Raw genomic sequence first — 19,492 nt, 5'->3', positions numbered from 1 at the left:
AAAAGAAAGCGAAGACGACTTAAAGCAATCCTCCTCTTTCATTTTCCTGTGCTGCCCTCTACCGCACGCCGCTGAAAACGTTTTGGAAGGGTCCCGGGGCTTTCGCCGGTTGATTTGTGTACCTGCGCCCACTTTGAGTGCGCGTCGGTTGTGCATTTTGTGGATCGCGAATCATTATTAATGGCTTCATCGGGACAGCATGTCGTTCCTGAAGCCATGTAGCACTCAATAACTACTGGGTGAGCAGGCCTGAGTGTGCTGTTCTGCAAACAGTGCGGCCGATAAAGGCACGCTGAGTTCAGTTTGGCGGCACGGCTGCCTTGGAATTTGTCACTGATTTCTGCACTTGGACATTACTTTTTGTATTCTTTTTACAAATTATTTAGATGTTTCGTATATTCAAAAAGTCTTCGGGCGCAGCCTTTTACGTCGGATTTATTAAAGCAGTGCACTTGTTTACATCGACATCTACAACCGCAGGTCGTTATTATCATCAAATATTGTGGAAAAGGTCCATCGCTGATATGAAATAGTGGATATCTGCGCATATGTGCCACGGTGTTACACCCTGAGACGAGTCAATATGAGCGGCCGAACCACTTAAACAACGGCAACTGTAATCCAGATACATATATTACGGGCTGTTAATTAACTTATTCTCGCTTTTCTTTAACTCCATCATACTTACAGTTTTAGCGTGCCATAGAGCATTATAAGAGAAAACTGTGCTCGCATAAGTGCTCATTTGTAGGCCATGTTGTTCTCTCACGAAAACGCGCGGATGCCATCGCTCACACAGCATTGGTATAAATGAGGGAGGCGGTTATTTATGCTGCTGTATACCGAATACACCGTCTCTTGTTTACCGCTTGACGCAGAGGCAAACAGTGCATCTCTGAAATTGAGAAATGTGTCGGCAAAGCAACACGTACAGGCCCACCCATATACGTAGCGAATGCGACCGACAGCCTACAGGTTCGGTGACGTACAGATGTTGGCACAGCGCTGTGTCGCCACTTACCGCTTATTGTGTAGGCGCCGTGCGAAGTGAAGTGTAGCTGATTTCAAATCGCTAAGGCCAGAATTGAACTATAAAAGGCAGTTTCGTTCGACCTAACTGCTTACATTTCAGTTCAGGTCCGCCGGTAGCGAGTGCACGAACTCAACGGCGCCGGGTTAACCTTCGCTGAACAGGATCGACATTGGCTCAAACTTCGTGGGCACGGCTTGAGAAGGTTAAAGCTTGTGCATTTCAACTTCGTAGGCGTGCTTGACTCATTTTGAGCACGAATAATTATATATACAAGCGAAGACGCTGTCGCTATTGTGTTGCCGGTTCGACGGCCGATCGCACGGGGTTCGGTCGAACAATGGTCGGCAAGCTTATTTTGCTGGTGCCTTCGACAAGAAAGCCTATCGCAGTACAACTCGCGCTTGCCGGTTGCGTCATTGTCGACCTGGTATGATAAAAAAGGTTTCAGTGATGCACAATAGTCGGTCAATCATTGGAGTGAGCATCTTGTCGGTCTCGTATCAACCCAGTGTTGACGGGCCTTACGAGTATGTGCAGTCAGGAACGCGCTGCCACCACCAGCAAGTGAGGACCGACGCTGCAAAAAGACTTCGTCAGCAACGTGATGTACTTAAGTGTTGCCCAAGTGTAACGCACAGGTTTTTCGGTAAATTAGCGAGCCATTCATGAAAGGCGGCAACTACCTGGCTCACGGTGCAGTTCGGACAACTCGGACGATGCCGTGGCCGCTTTCTCTTTTAAAGTGGAGTTGCAGTCTTACGCTACGCACGTTTTCGGCACCGAACCGACGTCGAGCAACCAGCAGAGTTTCAACGCGGTGCACGGCACGAGTGTTTGCAGCAGCTAGTGTCCAAGCACCCTCTTTTTTTTTTTTTGAGGACTTCCCGGCACGCGGCCACACGCGCGACCACGCGCGTGACCCTTCCACAACGTTTTGCGACTGATCCGCTAGGGCAGGGCGCATGCGTCGTCGCGCCATGAAAGAGGCGGATTGCCACAGAGCAGGTTCAAATTGAAGAGAAGGGTCCAACCTATGGAGCAAGGATTTTCGATTAATTATTATTGGTCTTAAAATGAAGTAGCATGTTGTAACATCTTTGAACTCATTTTTCACTGTTTGTTCTGTTAGGCCAAACAAAACTTTTGGAAAACTCTTTTCCAAACTGCTTCGCCAAAACTTTCCTTCAACGTAGTTTCTGCGCTGAAATGTTGTCAGGAACAAGAGGAAGTACTTTATTTTATTTCTAAATTTTTATTTAAAAAGTTATTACCTATCAATATTAATGAAAATGAAAAAAAATTGAACTTAGCCTCAAAGTGATGGCGTTGTTACAGATGTGTAATGAAAGACCCGCAACTAGCCTTATCCTGCACTATAACCCCCCTAGAGGTATCAAACAAAAACAATCAGTGTCTTCGTTATTTCTGAAATGATAGCGCTCTAAATATGCACCCACCAATTCAAAAGTGAATTTTCAGCCTTGCATCCCCCTTAAACAAAAGGCAAAAAAATCACCGAAATATGCCATTAGTTCACTTTGCAGTATTTGTCTTTAGCTTCGCTAAAATACAGCCCTGTCATGTGAAGCATACCAAGCAGGGAAAGCTGCCAATGTAACGGGACATAGCACATATTCCTTAAAGGGGCACCTCACCGGGTTTGGCCATCTCAAACTGACAAGTGCAGTGAGTACAATGTGCGCTAACGATCGTGCCTTCAAAGTATTACACCTCTATGCGCTGCGGAAAGAGCTTAAATTTCAAACCAAACGCCGTTTGCCCTTCTCGTGGGCACCACACTTAGAGAATTATTCAAGGCAGAATTGGTTATTTGTTTAATCTGTTGCTTTAATAGACGAATGAAAGTTTACAGAAATAATAAAACCTACTAACCGAATGTCTGCATATCATTATTTTACTGCGTACCATAGAAAGAGAGCTGTACTTTGTTTCGTCAGCTTGTTCCCACATTGTGCAGTCACGCACTCGGAGAACGAAACTATGTCATTTTATGTCGTGTCCCAGCGGCGTGACCATGCTCATTGATCCACTTGCGTATGCTCATGTAGCACTGACTTATACCACTACCGTGACATTCCGAGCACCCCCCCCCCCCCCCCCCCCTCAAGCAAGTCGAAATTACCGGCAACGTGTGTGTGTGTGTGTGTGTGTGGGGGGGGGGGCTATTTCGGAACGGCACCAAACTTCAAGATGACAACAAAATTTTTCCACAAGAAAAAAAAATGCAGTGGGCATGGATTTAATGTTTTATTTAACATGCACTTTATTAAGCCAAAGATTTGTTAGTGCTGTTCATCACTCTCAAAACAAGTCGAGCTCAGCAGCAGTGCATGGCTACTGACGGCGAACAGCGAACCCCGGCTTGGCCATGCTTGCATCGCAGCTAGCAGCGCCACAAATATCAACCTGTTTACTTTTTCGCATGAAATTGTTGCAAGGAGAGGGCACGGAGCAAGAAACATTTAGGAGTGGAAACTCCGCTGTTTGCGGCGACCAGAAAAGGTCACAAGCCCACGGAGCCATTATCGTGCTGGCGGCCTGGAAAGAAATTACCGCCGTTGAGAGCGCGCCATGCGCCGGAGCCGCCTGCCCGAGCACTGCATTTTTTTTTTTTTTTTTCGCTGCGGCTTCTACAACGCGCCGCATGGCGCCGCCACTGTATACGGCCCCGTCGGCGCATACAACAATTGTGACCTTATCTGGTCGCCCGCGCTCGCTCGCGCTGACGGGAGTTTCACCTCCTAAATGTCTTACTCCGTGGGAGAGGGTAAAGCAGCAACAACGGTAACAAAACATTGCTGCTTGGGAGCGCCGGTGGTTCATTCTGAAGTGCCGTTTGCTACAGATTCGAAGTGAGCCGGAAAAGGCCTAGCGACGATATTGATGGCGTAGCCTCGACCACTCCTCTGTCGCTGAGTGCCGACGTCGCTGTGCCGCAGGGAGATCCTCTGTACTGTGTGACAGGCAGATCTTGCCTTTTGCCAGCAAGGCCGCTGTCGGCCGGCGGTCGACGATCTCCAAATGACGTGCGGCGAGTTGCCGTGTCGCTAACAGGGATGCACCTTCAGAAAAAAGAAAAAGAAGATTAAATAAAAAAGCCACGGAAATGGCGCGGAAACTTAAAATTAGCAGTGAAGTTGGGGGTGGCTTGCATGGGTGGAGGCGCTTGCTCGGAATTTTACGGTAGTCAATTGTTCTCATGCACCACGCAACAGCTCACGTGCGAGACCATCAGCGGAAGTGCGCCGCACAGCAAGACAGCCATAGGGAAAAGAAAAGAGAAGGCAGGGCACGTGACGTATGCATCACGCGATCCTCCAGCTCCGGTATATGAGGACGCAGGGAAGAAATTTCGCTTGCAGAGGCTAGATTGAGGAAAGTGGAGAGAGTATCTATGTTAGCGATGTTGCTCGCCTCCTGAAATCATGGGTTCAAATCGTGGCACTGAAACATTTCCATCTCAGCTAATTATGAACCAATTCGAAAAATTCTTGTGGTAGAACACTCCCTAGAGGACACGTAACAACTTCCAGCGTACAGTCGAACCCACTTATGATGATACCGGTTATGACAATGAAAAGCTGCTGCACCTTCAACTTTTGTATGTTTTGCATGGTGAAATAACCCGGTGTTGCATTATCAGTTATAACGATGAAGTCTGGCTGCTCGGTGTCTGAGAAGAAAGAAAGAAAACAAGAAATTCGAGCCACTCCACGATGGTCTGCTGCTCCAACGGCCGCCGCATGCTCATTTTCCAGCCGCACGCCTCTCTCCCGTCGCTCTTCCACCCCTCCGAACACGCATGGGCTGCACCCATACCTCTATGCCGCCCCACTCTCCGAAACACAAATGGACCGCACCAACTGCGCTCATCGCATGCTTGCATCTTGCTCGCTGGCTTCTCATTCAGCACAGTTCTGCAAACAGCGTAATCCCCGGTGTTTGTCTCTGTTGATTGCGTCGAAATTGTTCTTGGCCACGTGGTTTCTCAGCCTTTTTTGACTTGCTGCTGAAAAGGAAGATGACTGACCCGCCCGCTGATAATCGGCAATACACGACGTTGCCGGTGAAAGGAAAGTGCACGGCTATAGATTTGGAAACTAAGTGCTTCTAACCGATGAGGCGATCGTCGCGAACATGCTTGCATCGGATAGCGACGGCGGCGACGGCAGCGATGACGCGGTAGGGCAGGCTGCCTCAACATTGTCCTCACAGGAGGCCCGGCAGATGATTCAGTCCCTCAGGGGCTTCGTTTTCGCGAGGAACCTTCCACTGCACTACGTGGAGCACCTGGATACCTTGTAGAAGGATGTCGGCAAGACTGACGGACATAGGGTTTTCTCGTGCAATGCAGTGCGACGTACGTGTTGAGATGTACGTGGCGAGACGCTTGTGGCGATCTCGCCTCAGCATTTCTTCTGGGTTTCTCAAGCTGACAGGCTGCCGCGGCAACCTCCTTGCATTTTTTTTTAAAGGCCCCTTTTGGGCCCACTAAGGCGGTGCTCGCCATATCACTTGCCACCTGTTATACCCCTCTTTACAGTTACAGCAGTGCCATTCTTTAACGCCGACAGCCGCAGCTTGTTCTTAGCAGTGCCATTCTTTAACAGTGCCATAGCAGTGCCTTAGCAGTGCCATAACATTGCCATTCTTTAACGCGACAGCTGCGGCACGTGATCGGAGCGCCCAGGAAGCAGTTAAACGAGTGAGCATAATCAGCAGCCAGATGGAGAAAGGTGGTGGGGAGGGGCACTGGCCTCCCCACCATTATAGTTTGCTAAGATCAGCTCTGCCATCCCCCTATTTTGATTTTTTTCACGCAACCCGGTTTTAACAATTATCGGTTATAACAATGGAATTTTCATGGCGTTTGAATATTGTTATAAGTGGGTTCGACTGTATAACCAGAATTTGCAAGTGGCCTGGTGGGGGGCCCTTTGAAGGGGCCTTGAACCACTTTTTATCGAAGTCAAAAAATGCATTTGAAGTTAAAGTAGACTATTTCATAAATACTTTGCCGCTAAAAGTACTTCAGTGCATTCAGAACAAGAGGAGCTATTGGCAGTTAAAGGTAGCATATGATCCCGTTCGCCGTGCTGCCGTTCCTTCTTCAATGGCTTGCACTGCGAAGGCTATGGCGGAGCGGGGCGTGCCCACAACACTCCACCTACTGAAAGTCACCGTGACGTGCAGTTCAAATCTGGTTGTCGGATGTTCCTGTAGATGCCACTACTTCTGATTTTGGTCCCTACGACATGCCAAACGTAGCCAAAAGCGGTTGTGCTCAGCGAGCCTCCGTGCCGCTTAGCCAGCCGACTCAATGCAGCACCCCTTGGCGGCCGCGGTATCTATGCTCCGTAGCAGACCGCAACTACATCCAACTGTAGTGCATATGCGCAGCATTTGCACTATCTACAACAGTGCTTGAGTGCATGCTCGTGATCATATGCTCTGGTCTAGGCGTGCTATGTGGTGCAAACCGGCTTTGTCCTGCACCAGCTTGACCGACAGATAGTAGCCACATCTAACTTGCTCATTTTGACGCGCTATCAATAGCTCAATATAAAGTTAAGTCTGCCAAGGTGTCTGCCTAGAACCAGCCTGGAGTGAGCATGCACTGGCAAGCGTGCGTATAGTCTGTCTTCGCTTCACTCAAGACTAGTCGGAATCAGCAAGATCCAACAGCTATGACCTTGATAAGCAGGATGGCCAAAGTTTAATTCCTACGCAGGCGGCCGTGGCTGAGCATCAGCAGACGATAGTTAGTTTCTTCAGAAAGTATGTCATTCTTATCGAAATTTGCAAGTATATTTTTGTGTTCTTCAGCCTGTTTATAAAACAGCATCTTAATGTAGACACAGTAACAGTAGGAAGAAGTGCACTGATGCAAACACCTTTTTTGGTAGACATCAGCTATTTACCAATAGCAGCCATGTATGGGAATCTACTATTATATTGCGAAATGAAGCGTCCAGAAAAGAGTGAGGAGAATGCTTCTGTTGAAAAGAGAATGTTAGAAAAAAAGGTGACTTTGCACTCCACTTGCAAGCTGCACACGCCATGCACAACTGCAAAATTTCTCTGTTTCACAGCAGTGTATGCTATTCAGGGATTGTGTTTTTTCACCAAGCCCTAGGGGTAGGGTTCAGGACCGCCATCTCCGTTCGCAGTACAAGCACCGAGATGGCTAATAAGTTTACTAGCAGGCCTTCAAAGCTTTAGATAGACCCCTACTCTTTTGTTAGCTTTAAACTTCCTCTCGACTTTAAGAGCTTTTTCATCTTACTGCCTTCCTTTTTGCTAGCTTTCCCAAAACATGAATGGTTTTTCTTCGCTTCTCGGTGCACGGCATGTGCGCATGCGTATAATTTAAGAATGCTTACTAGGCCCCATTGACAATCTCATATAAGACCCGCGCATGGCGGGTGAAACGAGGGTTCGAATTGCCACTGCAGCATCAGAAACTGCTCTGGCTGCCAGTATGCTTATTAGGCATCTCGGTGCTTTGTACTGTGACAAGAGAGCGCATGCACGCCAGTATATTTAAGGAATGTGTACTATGTCCTGTGACAGTGGCCCCTTTTCATTCTTGGTAGGCTTCACTGCACCAAATTGCATATGCTTTACCTCATAATATCACTGTATTGTGTCGATGCTGACAAGTCAAGTTCAAATTATTCCCTGAAGACCAATTTTGAGATCGAAGTAACGGAAGCTTTGATCTATAGAAATGTATGGGCACCTTATGTTGGGATCGAATTAATTGAAGAATTGGATTAACCGAAGTTGAATTAGCAAAAATCTACTGTATTTAGAGTGTATAAACCACAAGGATATTTACTTCTGAGCTTTATCTTTATCAAATGTATCTTCTCATAACTATTAGAGACAGAGCTTTGGAATTTCGCAGAAGGCAGATAAATGGCATGCTGCACAAGTAAAACTAGGACTATGTAGATAAGTGAAAAAATAATTGGGGTGGAAATTTTTTTTTCTCTATTTACATAGTGCATCTGCCACTATGACATGCTTTTTATTTGTTTACTGAACTTACATTAGTGTGGGGATATTCATTCTAGTTTCAAAGTTGTACGAGGCACTAACTGACATATTCAGAAAAGTTAATACACATATGCCAGCGTTTTTTCTTTAATGATATAAAAGTGGCCTAAAATCGCTTTCTGAAAAGAATTCAAATACAAATTGGGGTCAAACTGCTCCATTTATCAAGACATCCCAGGATTACAGTCTTTTTTTTTGTAATGAACATTGCTGTTTTGCTTCTGCTTTTAGTTTGGCGTTGCTTTTTTTTTTTCCTCCCTGCAGCAGGTCCATCAGTTAAGTGCACGTGGAATACGCAAATGTCCAAGTGCTTTAGCTTGCTTGCACTGTAGGGTTGCCATAAAATTTGCGTTTTTTTGTCAGTGTGCATTCTCTTCATCATCTACACCAAAAAAGGCGTGAAGTAGGTCCTTTACAAATGTGACCTGCTCTACGAAAAATCCGCGCCACCATAAAGAAATAAAAGAGGAGTGCACAAGAGCTACAAAGACGTACCTAATCACTAAGATGTGCTACATACATATAGAAAAATGCAAAACCAAAACAAAAACTTCTGTCGAATGCAAGTTTTTTATTTGATGAAAACTTAATATGAAATCGAGACTCGATGACTGGGCGTGGCCACTTTCCGGTCGACGTGACAACTAAAATGATTTAAATAGGTATTTTAGAAGTCGGTTATAGCCAAATGTTCTATATTTTCTTTTTAAGCTAAAGTAGCACGCTGTCAAAGCAACACAAAATCAGAAAATCAGTAGTATTTTGGAGCAAACAAAGTCTTTCTACACTTTAAATCATGTGCAATTTACATATCAAGAGATATTCTGTTCATGTCCCAAATCTGGAATATGTGTTCTTGTGCCTCCACTAATGGCCCTTTGGTGGATTGTTGCAGGCCAATGAAGGTTTGAAACCAGCAGTTCAAGCCTTGCAAGACAAAGTGAAAGATTTGACTCCACCAGCAGCAGAACCGGAGTCGTCAGATTCTCCTCTACTAAGTGTACCTGTGCCCACACCCATGTGACAAAGCCTAAATCAGAAATATAGCCCATTGGTTGGTGAGTAACACAATTTGTCATATACTGTTTATCTCTCCTAACACCTACAAGCACAGTGGTGGTCCAATTGCACCATTTGTGCCGTTTTGCTACAATTCCACTTGCCTGCCCCTGGCTCCACCCACTCAAGGTGCACCAACTGGGCAAAAGTGCAGTACTTTCGCTTTTTCACGGCAGTGCAATGTTTTCAGTGGGGTTATGCAGCTACAGTCGACGACTGATTTTCCAGACGCCCAATTTTTCGGACATGCCCGATAATTCGGACTCCTTCGCGGCCCAGCCACAGTACCCCATTGTCACGATCCACCCGGCTTCGTGAAAAAGGGAGGGCTCGAGGCCACTGGCAACGCTTGCCGCCTCCGAGGTGGGTGGTGCTCCGCTGGAAGTGACTGGTGCTGCCGCTAGTCCTCCTGATGGCTGGAACTCGGAAGTGGCAGTCGAGGGTGCTGTCCAGGTCCCGAGGCGAGGCCTGACACGGTCGGCGTGTCTGTGCCACATGGCCCCGTCTGGCATGCAGACAAGCAGCGATGAGGCGCTGGCAGGAGACACCACCTGTCGGGCAGACCAGGGTGGGCCAGGACGGAAGTTCCTGGCGAAAACTGGAGCTCCTGACTCTGGCATAGGCTCGGGACGGCACCCTTGATCATCAGCCAGCTTCTGCTTCAGCTGCTTCAAAAGCACTGTGGATCGGAAGTCCGGATGCAAGACGTTCAAGGGTGTCTTGACCATCCGACCCAGCAGGAGCTCACAGGAGGCACGGCCAGTGACATCGTGGGGCGTGGTCCGGTACTGAAATAGTATTCGGGCAATCTGCGTCCGGAAATCCCCAGTCTGGCTCTTCTTGAGCTTGTCTTGGATGGTTTGCACCACCCGCTCGGCTGCACCATTTGAAGCAGGGTGGTGGCAGAACCATCATCCGGCGGATTCCGTTCTTCGTCAGCCAGGCCAGGTACTTTGTGCTGGCGAAAACAGGACCATTGTCGGACACGACGACATCCGGCAACCCCTGGGCGGCGAAGACCTGTCGTAGCGCTGAAATTGTCGAGCCTGCTGATGGAGTGGTGACAGGTAGAACCTCCACCAACTTTGAAAAGGCGTCCACAACCACCAGGAAGTAATGGCCCTTGAAGGGTCCCCCAAAATCCACATGTAGGCGGGACCAGGGTCTCTGGGAACGGCCAGAGGGTGCTTTCCACATGACACGGGCCTCGCTGATGCTCCTGGCAGATTTGGCAGCTCTGCACCACATGCAGGCTGGCTTCCGGGTACTCCGGCAGAATGCCCAGTGCATGAATCCAGTTTCGGCCCAGCAGCGTTGGCGACGACTCCTTCGTTAAGTAAAGGGGAAGGGTTGCCTCCCTGTCGCCAAAGCGAACGCTGACCTGTGCCTGACCCTGGACCTGGGCAGCATCACGCCCGAAGCCTCGACGGACACGCCGGGGAAAGTACGCTTGAAGAGTTTCCTGGCCATTACTGACACGCTGGCCCCTGTGTCCAGCTCCATGGAAATGGGGTGCCCGCAGATTTCGACGGTCAGCATGTACGGCGGCACAGACGACAGTACAAAGCCTGTGTGCCACATGTCGAAAATCGGCGGGTCCTCGGCCACGACGTAGAGCCTGGCCGCGGAAGAACTTGGGCCTGCTGCCGCACGCCCCCGCCGCATACCCTTGCGACGGCTACCCTGGCCGCGGGCTTATGTGGTACCTGGGCTTGAATCAGGCTGCTGCTGCTGTTTGCTGTTCATCTTCCCCCTTCGGCATACACGTGCCAGGTGCCCAGTTTTCCCGCACGTAAAGCATTGTGCTTGAGAGAACTGGCACTGTGAGGGGGAGTGGGCACTACCACAGCGACCGCAGGTACTGCCCTTTGTCGCCAACTCGTTGACCGCCGCTTCCGCCGACGGTGAGCCAGTCGCACGGGAAATCTCGCCGGCGTCCTTAGCTGCAGGTTCCATTGCCAGCGCTGCCTTCACGTCGTCGTCCAGCGAGGGGTCGGGAAGCTCCAGGAGTCGCGTCTGCATGGCGGGGTTGTTGATGCCGCAGACAAAACGGTCCCGGAGCAGCGAGTCCAGCTGGTCCCCGAAAATGCAGGCACTCACTAACCCTCGTAGCGCAGCAACGAATTGCCCAAGGGTCTCTCCTTCCTGGCGGCTCCAGTTGTTGAAGAGGAAACGCTCCATTAGTGTGGGCGGTGCTGGGTTGAAATGCGAGCGCAGTATGGCGAGCAGCTCACCTAGCGTCTTAATGTGCGGCATGGCTGGCTTGAAAAGGTCAAGCAAGAGGCTGAAGATGCGGGTCCCGCAGCTGGCTAGGAAAATGTCCTGCTGTTTGGCCTCGGGTGTGTCGTTTGCCCGGAAGAACACGTGGACTTGCTCCTCGTAAATTTGCCAGGCGGACCCATCTCCCTCGAACGGCTCGAGCCTTCCGTACAGCGGCATGGCGGCAACAACGGGGGGCGGTGTTTCGCCGCTCTCGGCAGCGTGGGACGATCCATGGATACTCGTCGCCAGGGTCACGATCCACCCGGGTTCGTGAAGAAGGGAGGGCTCGAGGCACCCTCCGATAGACGGACGCTCCGCAGCGTGGTGGTGCTGAACGTTGACTGACCGCCGAGCAGCCGTGCTCATCGGTGTTTATTGCGGTGCGGTGACCAATGTTGCCTGCCGAGCTTAGCAGGCCACCGAGCCTGGCGACGAACCAACATTATGCCTGAGGGGACGTCACATGCTTGCTACACCCATGTAGTCAACGTATAAAACCGTCAGAAATGTTGCGCTCAAGAACCCTTCGTCGTCCAATTTTCCAAACTTTTTGCCATGACCGCAGGTCCAAAACGGCATTGGTCGAAGCCACCATTGCCGTCATTTTGATTATCTCGCCGCCTCGAACAGGTGCTCTCGTACACAGATCCTCTGGCAGCCGTAGCCACCTCACGGCAACACTAGGCCTAGCTACTTCGACGTTCGTTACCAAGCTTCTTGCTGTTCAGTGCCGTGTTTTTCATTAAAACAATTCGCCACTGTTAACAATGGCACCGACTCCGTCTTCATAATCCTCAATAATGGCTTCGAAGCTCAAAAAGTATGACGCGTTGCATGATGCCTAATACGCCTAATAAGTGCAGTGGCAGGCTTTCCGAGGCATTTCGGACATGCCTGTAGCGATTTGAACCCTTGAGGGCAGTAAAAGGCATGCATTAGTTTTTTCTGTTGTTTTCGGGGTCCCTAGGGAGTCCAAATAATTGGACGTTGACTGTACTAAACTATACGAATCAATTTGTAAACATACAAATAATTCAGTTCACAACCTGATTATCGACTACTGCTCTATTTTTTGTATGTTTGGTAAAATACTCGGCTGAGGTCAGTTGGTAAGGCTGCATTGCACGCAGCCTTACCATGACGCTCAATTGGTTTCGGGACAAAAGAAAATTTAATTCTGAAGTTTCTACATGGCGAAACCAATCTAAATATGAGGCACGCCTATCTTGGTACAAGGATCATCCCGGTCATCAACTCCAATCAAAACAATTCCTATGCTCGACTCCAACAAAGGGAACGGCAATGAAAGCTGCGCCTATGTACGAAAATATAGAACCGATTAGCCACTGGAAGGCATGCAGATCATTTCACATGCACATGTTCATGCACGTAGATTCATGCGTTTGCATGTGCAGTCAATCTGCGAACTTCTATGCACAATTGCAGTAGTTGCCTAGTTCGACAGTTGTCAAAAACATGTATGATCTCAGAACTGATCACCAGTTAGCCACCCACACGAACATATTAGCGGCAAGCTTTCTGCGACGGATTGTGGAAAGTTTGACGGTCACATCGGCCAACAGCCAATTTTCACAATGGCCCACTGCCTTGGCCGTTACACCTGATCAGTAACGCTTCGAAAAGTCGGTCAGGTATCGGCAACAAAAGTTAGTTTTACGCTGAATTGGCTCGTGTCTACTCACAGAGGCCACACGACACACGGGAAGCCGACAAACCGCCTTACAACGAAAGCAAGTGTACGTGATGCTACTAAAAACATTGTTCTCCGACGCCATCATCATCTTTATGGCACACCATACAGAGGCATCTCATCTTGGCACCATGCATAAACGCATAGTTCCTTGTCAAGCTTCTAGCGTGGTTACTGGGTGTAATATACACTTTGTCAAGTACGTAAAGTATATCAAAGCACATCTGCCATTTGGAAGGCACATAAGGTATTTGCCATCACTTTTTGTTTTGTGTCAGACTGCAAGTTGTTCTAGCTCATTTGAAATTTTATGTCTGTCCTGCACCCAGGCACATATTTTTGTTCTCGTTAGGTGCAAAATTTTATTTCATTGTTTACAAAGTTAAGTTCCTCTCCTACCCATATAAAAATTTATGCAACAAGTTGTGCATGGTATACCATCCATAGGAAGGTAAGCTTAATTGGTCGCTGTTAACTTTGTGTCTTGCTTCACTCTTGAGCAGCACTTGCTGATTGCACAGTAATAACAAGCTTCGCCAAATCGCTAGATTACTGCTGTACTACTCCAAGTGTTCCAAAAAGACAATTTTTTCTGCTCCAAAACTGCATCAAAATGCTGGCGTGGCTGCTCCTAAACTGCTCCAGAACTACATTTTTCCTGCTCCAAAAATTGCTCCAAATCCTAAACTGGCCAGACCACCACATCAAGCAGTTACAAAGGAAAAACGAAATTCAGAGTACAGTAAAACCTCGTTAAACCGTACCCGCTTAAACAGTAGTTTCGTTTTCAAAGTAGTAAAGTCAAATCCCCAACTCAGTGGCCATTGAACATAATGTGTTCTGCATCCACATAAACCGTACCAGTACCGTAACATGTAGTGTTTTCACTTTTCGTCGAGCAAACACGGCGGTGTGTCGCCTCCATCGGGCGGCCCAGCAGAATAAGCCTCAAAGATCAGAACAATGGCCTTCAAGTGCCCTATGCATTTACGCGTGAAGCCACATCATCATTTCGGCGCCGTGCCAGAGACCGTTGTGGCGTCGTGCAAACAAGGACTCACGTCATGCCGAAGCTCAGATAAAAAAGACACTGGGTGCTCCGCATAGAAGAAAAATTAGACATCGTTTGTGCTGTCGAACGTGACACGAAGGAGTCGGCGTTGGCACGCGAGAGGGATCTACTGTCGACTACGGCGTGTGGCATTTGGAATGCGAAGAAGTTGCTTGGCAGCGCCGCTGCGACCGTGAAGAAATGTCGGCTACGAGGTTCGACTTTTCGCCATCGTTGCCGCTGTTCTTGCCGAAGTGTCGACTAGCGACAGTGATGAGCACGGCACGGAAATCGGCAGCATGGGCGATTCAGGCCCGACAGTGGCAGAAGCTGCACATTACGTCAGCCTCATGAATGCAATCGTCGCGACAAGAGCAGCACCCCGTAATGAAAAAGGCACCCCGCGACTTCTGCAGCGCTACTGTCCACGTGCATGGAGAACATGCAACACCAATGAGGAATCTGCCATGCAAGTGTTTGCCAAGAAGAGGGGGCTAGCTGAAAAGCTGGCTCGCAACTTCAGTAAGTTTGAGGCCGCTGTCATCGCTGCTAGGCCGCCACAGCACCAAACGAAAATAATGAATAAAGGGAAAATCAGACATCCACCCGTTCGTAGCAAATGCTACAAAGGAAACCCATACGGGTTCCTCGAAAGAAAAGCCTCATAGTTGAAGAAAAATTCGTCCTGGTCCGGGACTCGAACCCGGGACCACCGCCTTTCCGGGGCAGCCGCTCTACCATCTGAGCTAACCAGGCGGCTAGCAGATGGCAGGGCGAAGTCGAATCTGTCGACAACACACGAGGCAAAGGCAAGGTTTGACGTAGTAGTTCTGCGGAAACCCGCAAGGTGGAGAGAAGTAATGAATAAAGGGAAAATCAGACATCCACCCGTTCGTAGCAAATGCTACAAAGGAAACCCATACGGGTTCCTCGAAAGAAAAGCCTCATAGTTGAAGAAAAATTCGTCCTGGTCCGGGACTCGAACCCGGGACCACCGCCTTTTCGGGGCAGCCGCTCTACCATCTGAGCTAACCAGGCGGCTAGCAGATGGCAGGGCGAAGTCGAATCTGTCGACAACACACGAGGCAAAGAACTACTACGTCAAACCTTGCCTTTGTCTCGTGTGTTGTCGACAGATTCGACTTCGCCCTGCCATCTGCTAGCCGCCTGGTTAGCTCAGATGGTAGAGCGGCTGCCCCGGAAAGGCGGTGGTCCCGGGTTCGAGTCCCGGACCAGGACGAATTTTTCTTCAACTATGAGGCTTTTCTTTCGAGGAACCCGTATGGGTTTCCTTTGTAGCATTTGCTACGAACGGGTGGATGTCTGATTTTCCCTTTATTCATTACTTCTCTCCACCTTGCGGGTTTCCGCAGAACTACTACGTCAAACCTTGCCTTTGCCTCGTGTGTTGTCGACAGATTCGACTTCGCCCTGCCATCTGCTAGCCGCCTGGTTAGCTCAGATGGTAGAGCGGCTGCCCCGGAAAGGCGGTGGTCCCGGGTTCAAGTCCCGGACCAGGACGAATTTTTCTTCAACTATGAGGCTTTTCTTTCGAGGAACCCGTATGGGTTTCCTTTGTAGCATTTGCTACGAACGGGTGGATGTCTGATTTTCCCTTTATTCATTACTTCTCTCCACCTTGCGGGTTTCCACAGAACTACTACGTCAAACGAAAATAACACTTTTGTTGCGCGAAGTGAATAAATACTGCATGTCTTTTTCCCCTTTCATCTCCCTCTCTCTGAGTCCCGTTTTCGACACATAAGTGGGCGATCTCACGCTATTTCGGTTAAGCAGTACTACCGTTTAGTACGTACTTTTTCCGAGCTCCGGCCAACTACGGTTTAATAAGGCTTCGCTGTACTCAAATTATAGTGAATGCACGAACAAAGGCATTATGTGGAATTTACACTGCCTAATTGTCATATCTAATGTATAGTACGCTACCTTCAAGACAGAACTCTGTTGGAAGGCCCCTTTGACCAAATTGCAGTCAACCGATTTTTTGGACGCTTTTGTGGTACTGCCACATACCCTTATAGCCAATGCATTGGGACATCTGAAACTTTGGATGAAGAAAACCCTATGCCCTCCAATTTTCTGGACTTCTTGCCGTGACTCCTGGTCCGAAACAGCAATAATCAAAGCCATCACTGCCGCCATTTTGATTATCTCGCAGCATTGAAGCAGCGCTCTCGTATGCTGACCGGCTAGCAGCTGCAGCCGCAGCAGCAACACTAGGCCTAGCTGTTTCTACGTTCGCTATCAAGCTATCTGCTGTTCGGTGCCATGTTTTTCGTTGAAAGAATTTGCCGCTGTCAGCAAATTGTGGCGACTTTGCTATTGTTATCCTCGCCAACAGCTTCGAAGTGCGCAAAGTACGGCAGGGGGCATGTGTTGCAAAATGCTGGTTCCCGAAAGTCAACTTCCCGGAAATACAGCGATGTTACGCGCTCAACCATGCGCAATGTATTGCGGTGAAGCATACCAAGGTGAAGCATACCAATTTCGCCAGTAGCATGAAATTATTGTAAAATTCAGCACGAAAGCAGACACACTTCCTAAATTAGATAGAAATAAACGCTTAGAGCCATGTCTGCTCCTGCACAGCCAACAATATATTCTATTTGTATTGAACATTCGTATCCAATCAAATATCTGAAAATTTTCTAATACCTACTTTTCAAATTGAATACGAATATTAAAGATATAACATTCGACATTTTTGAATATTTGCACACCCCTAACGTATATATAATTATAAAGGGGAACAGCTTTTATGTACTGCCTTGGACCTCTCGTGTTGCAGATCATTACTATACTGTTATTCCCTCTTTCTTTCTTTTTCATACGTAGTTCCCTGTCAGAGGATATCTGCGTACAAGACGTAGACTATATCTCATGATGCTTGCCATTGTGAGTGAATGTGCTCACATTACCCCTTCCCTAAGTGTAGGGTAGCCAACCAGGCACGGCCTTGGTTAACCTCAATGCCTTTCCTTATTCTTTTACTCTCTCTCTCTCTTGCCATTGTGAAAAGAAAAAGCCTTGGAATTTCCATTGTGTAAAGGAAAAGCTTTGAAATTCCTCGTGTATTTCAAATGGGATTCTTCACTGTGAGCATCATCAAACAGTGGCATATTTCTTTTAAGCTTTAATTGAAAACAGTTCTGTCACTGGCGGTCCCACAATTGGCCGAGGAAACGAGAACAGCGCTTTGCAAGAGTAACTTAGCCTTTCTTCTACTATCAAGAACAGAGACAAATTATGGCAACGTGGTCACGTGCTCGAAGATGGCAGCGCCTATGTAGTGGCAATGTAAGCTGTCTTTAGGCTTGCAAGTACATATGGATGGACAGATTTTCATTAGGTGACAGGAAATAGCATATACAATGAAACCTTGTTAATTTAAACCTCATTAATTCGTAGCATCGGACTCGTCCTCTGGTCTCGCCAGGTAATGAATGAAATTCTCATTAATTCAGGCGTATTTGGCCACACATTAGTTAATTCGGACAACTCTCTGAACTCGGTGAGTGCAAAGCACCACTAATGTGTGACGCAAAATAATGAAAGCGGTGGTAGCTTTCAACCAAAATGAAGTGGTGGAATCTACATCGCCATAGTTATCAGTGGAAATCGTATCTGAATGACGGGAATGTCGAAGCTCTTCGTGCCAATTTGTGTCTTTATAGCCTTTTAGTCTTGTGCTTACCGCCACACACAACATCTCGTTGGCCGCGTGCTTTCATAACTGCATAGTCATCATCCATGATAGCATCAATAGCGGAAACGGTTTCGTTTGCAGCAAACAGTAGTCTTGTTTTGACTTGGTGCAGGCATCGACAGCGTGCTGCAGAACTGCTTAGTCGCAATGTATGATCACATTGAAAGTGACCGCTGTTTTGTCTACAGCGCTTGCGGAAAACAGTAGTATCGTTGTGGCTCTGCTCCCATGTCGCTCGTGTTACTTCATAACTGCATAGTCGCCATCCATGATCATTTTGATAGTAACCACGGTTTCGTCCACATCGGTTGCAACAAACAGTTTCATCTTGACTGAGGGCAATGGCCGGAGACGCCATGTAAAACACGGTGGAAACTGTCGAGGATGAAGACCGCTGGCTACATAGCGATAGATGAACTGTCTGTTGGATCACTGGCGAAAAAATAATTGTCATATGTGCGTGGTAGTGAGAAGCATGTCTCGGATGAAGAGATACGCTTCAAAGGAAGTTGCAATGCTATTGTAACTGCGACCGTTAATTAGTCACAAGATGACAAAATATTGCAGATTTCTCACTACGTTTGTGCAAGATAGAAACAGGTTTTTCTGATTCATTCAGTAAATAAGAGCTCGTTGACATAGCCAGCATTTGTTTAGTGTTTTCTTGATACCCTCGATAATTCAATATTCGTCAAATTGAGATATCTTTTCATTTTGGCCTAGTGAAATCCAAATTAACTAGGTTCTACTGCACTGTTTTATTGCAAGATATAGTGCTGCACCATATTTTGCATTGTCACTGGTTGAGTACAAATGATATTTTAACCTTATCTTTTGCAGGTTGCTTCATGCCATTTGTTGACTGTTGGTGGATGCAGCTTTGTTTTCCATTTTGCACTGGATGGATAAGTTTGAGACTGTTATGACATTTTTCGCCCACGTCAGATCATACATGTCCTTTTTTTACTTTTGCTTGCAGTTGTTAAATAAATTTACAAGGTACTGCAACTCTATTTTCTCACGATGCATTCAACCCTCGAGTACCGGCCATTCTGACAGCATCGCCATTTTTACAGCAGTTCATGCGTCTTTCACCAGCACAAATTCATCCAATAAACATTTTTTCTATCTCACCTGACTTGCTGCCCACCTCCATCACTTCCACGTGACATTCCATTGTGTGCCTTTTTTATGCCTTGATTTTATGTATTTTTGCTTTTTCTTGGTGCCTGCTTGCCTAACTGTGTAGTAGATGATAGCTGTCTCTCTCATCTAAAAATTTTTAAGTCCAGGCAGATGAAATGTAGCTTTGGGCTGCTGTGGTAGGGGATCCAGGTTTAAAACCTATGATAGGAAATGCAATTTCATGTTTAAGTGGGTGGTGGTTTCAACTAGGTAAGAAAGATGACAAGAACTCACCATCCCCATGGACGTATGCAAAAAAAAGTAAAATTTCTTTTTTTACATGTGAATGCAATGCGGTGCCATTGACAGTATAACTGATGGGAAGTGATTACGCATGCCAGAAATTGAGAAAATGGAAAAAATTGCTGCAGCACACCTGGT

At 47.6% G+C, this 19,492-nt stretch overlaps 1 protein-coding gene and 1 non-coding gene across 2 annotated transcripts in view; one reads left to right on the top strand and one right to left on the bottom strand.

The window, feature by feature from the left end:
* The window catches only part of NELF-B (negative elongation factor B), an 80,134-nt gene extending 61,070 nt beyond the window's left edge, over positions 1-19,064 (top strand). The window contains exons 11-12 of the mRNA XM_050191631.3: positions 9,012-9,174; positions 18,767-19,064. Coding sequence (XP_050047588.1) covers positions 9,012-9,140 — 129 coding nt within the window. The 3' untranslated portion in view covers positions 9,141-9,174; positions 18,767-19,064. The remainder of the gene's footprint in view (positions 1-9,011; positions 9,175-18,766) is intronic.
* TRNAF-GAA (transfer RNA phenylalanine (anticodon GAA)) lies at positions 15,163-15,237 on the bottom strand. Its single transcript has one exon. It is a non-coding gene; the product is annotated as a tRNA-Phe (tRNA).
* Positions 19,065-19,492: the final 428 nt, after the last annotated feature.

The sequence above is a fragment of the Dermacentor andersoni genome, chromosome 1 (assembly GCF_023375885.2).
Source record: "Dermacentor andersoni chromosome 1, qqDerAnde1_hic_scaffold, whole genome shotgun sequence".
Lineage (NCBI taxonomy): Eukaryota > Metazoa > Arthropoda > Arachnida > Ixodida > Ixodidae > Dermacentor > Dermacentor andersoni.
This window is presented reverse-complemented; position numbering and strand designations above follow the sequence as displayed.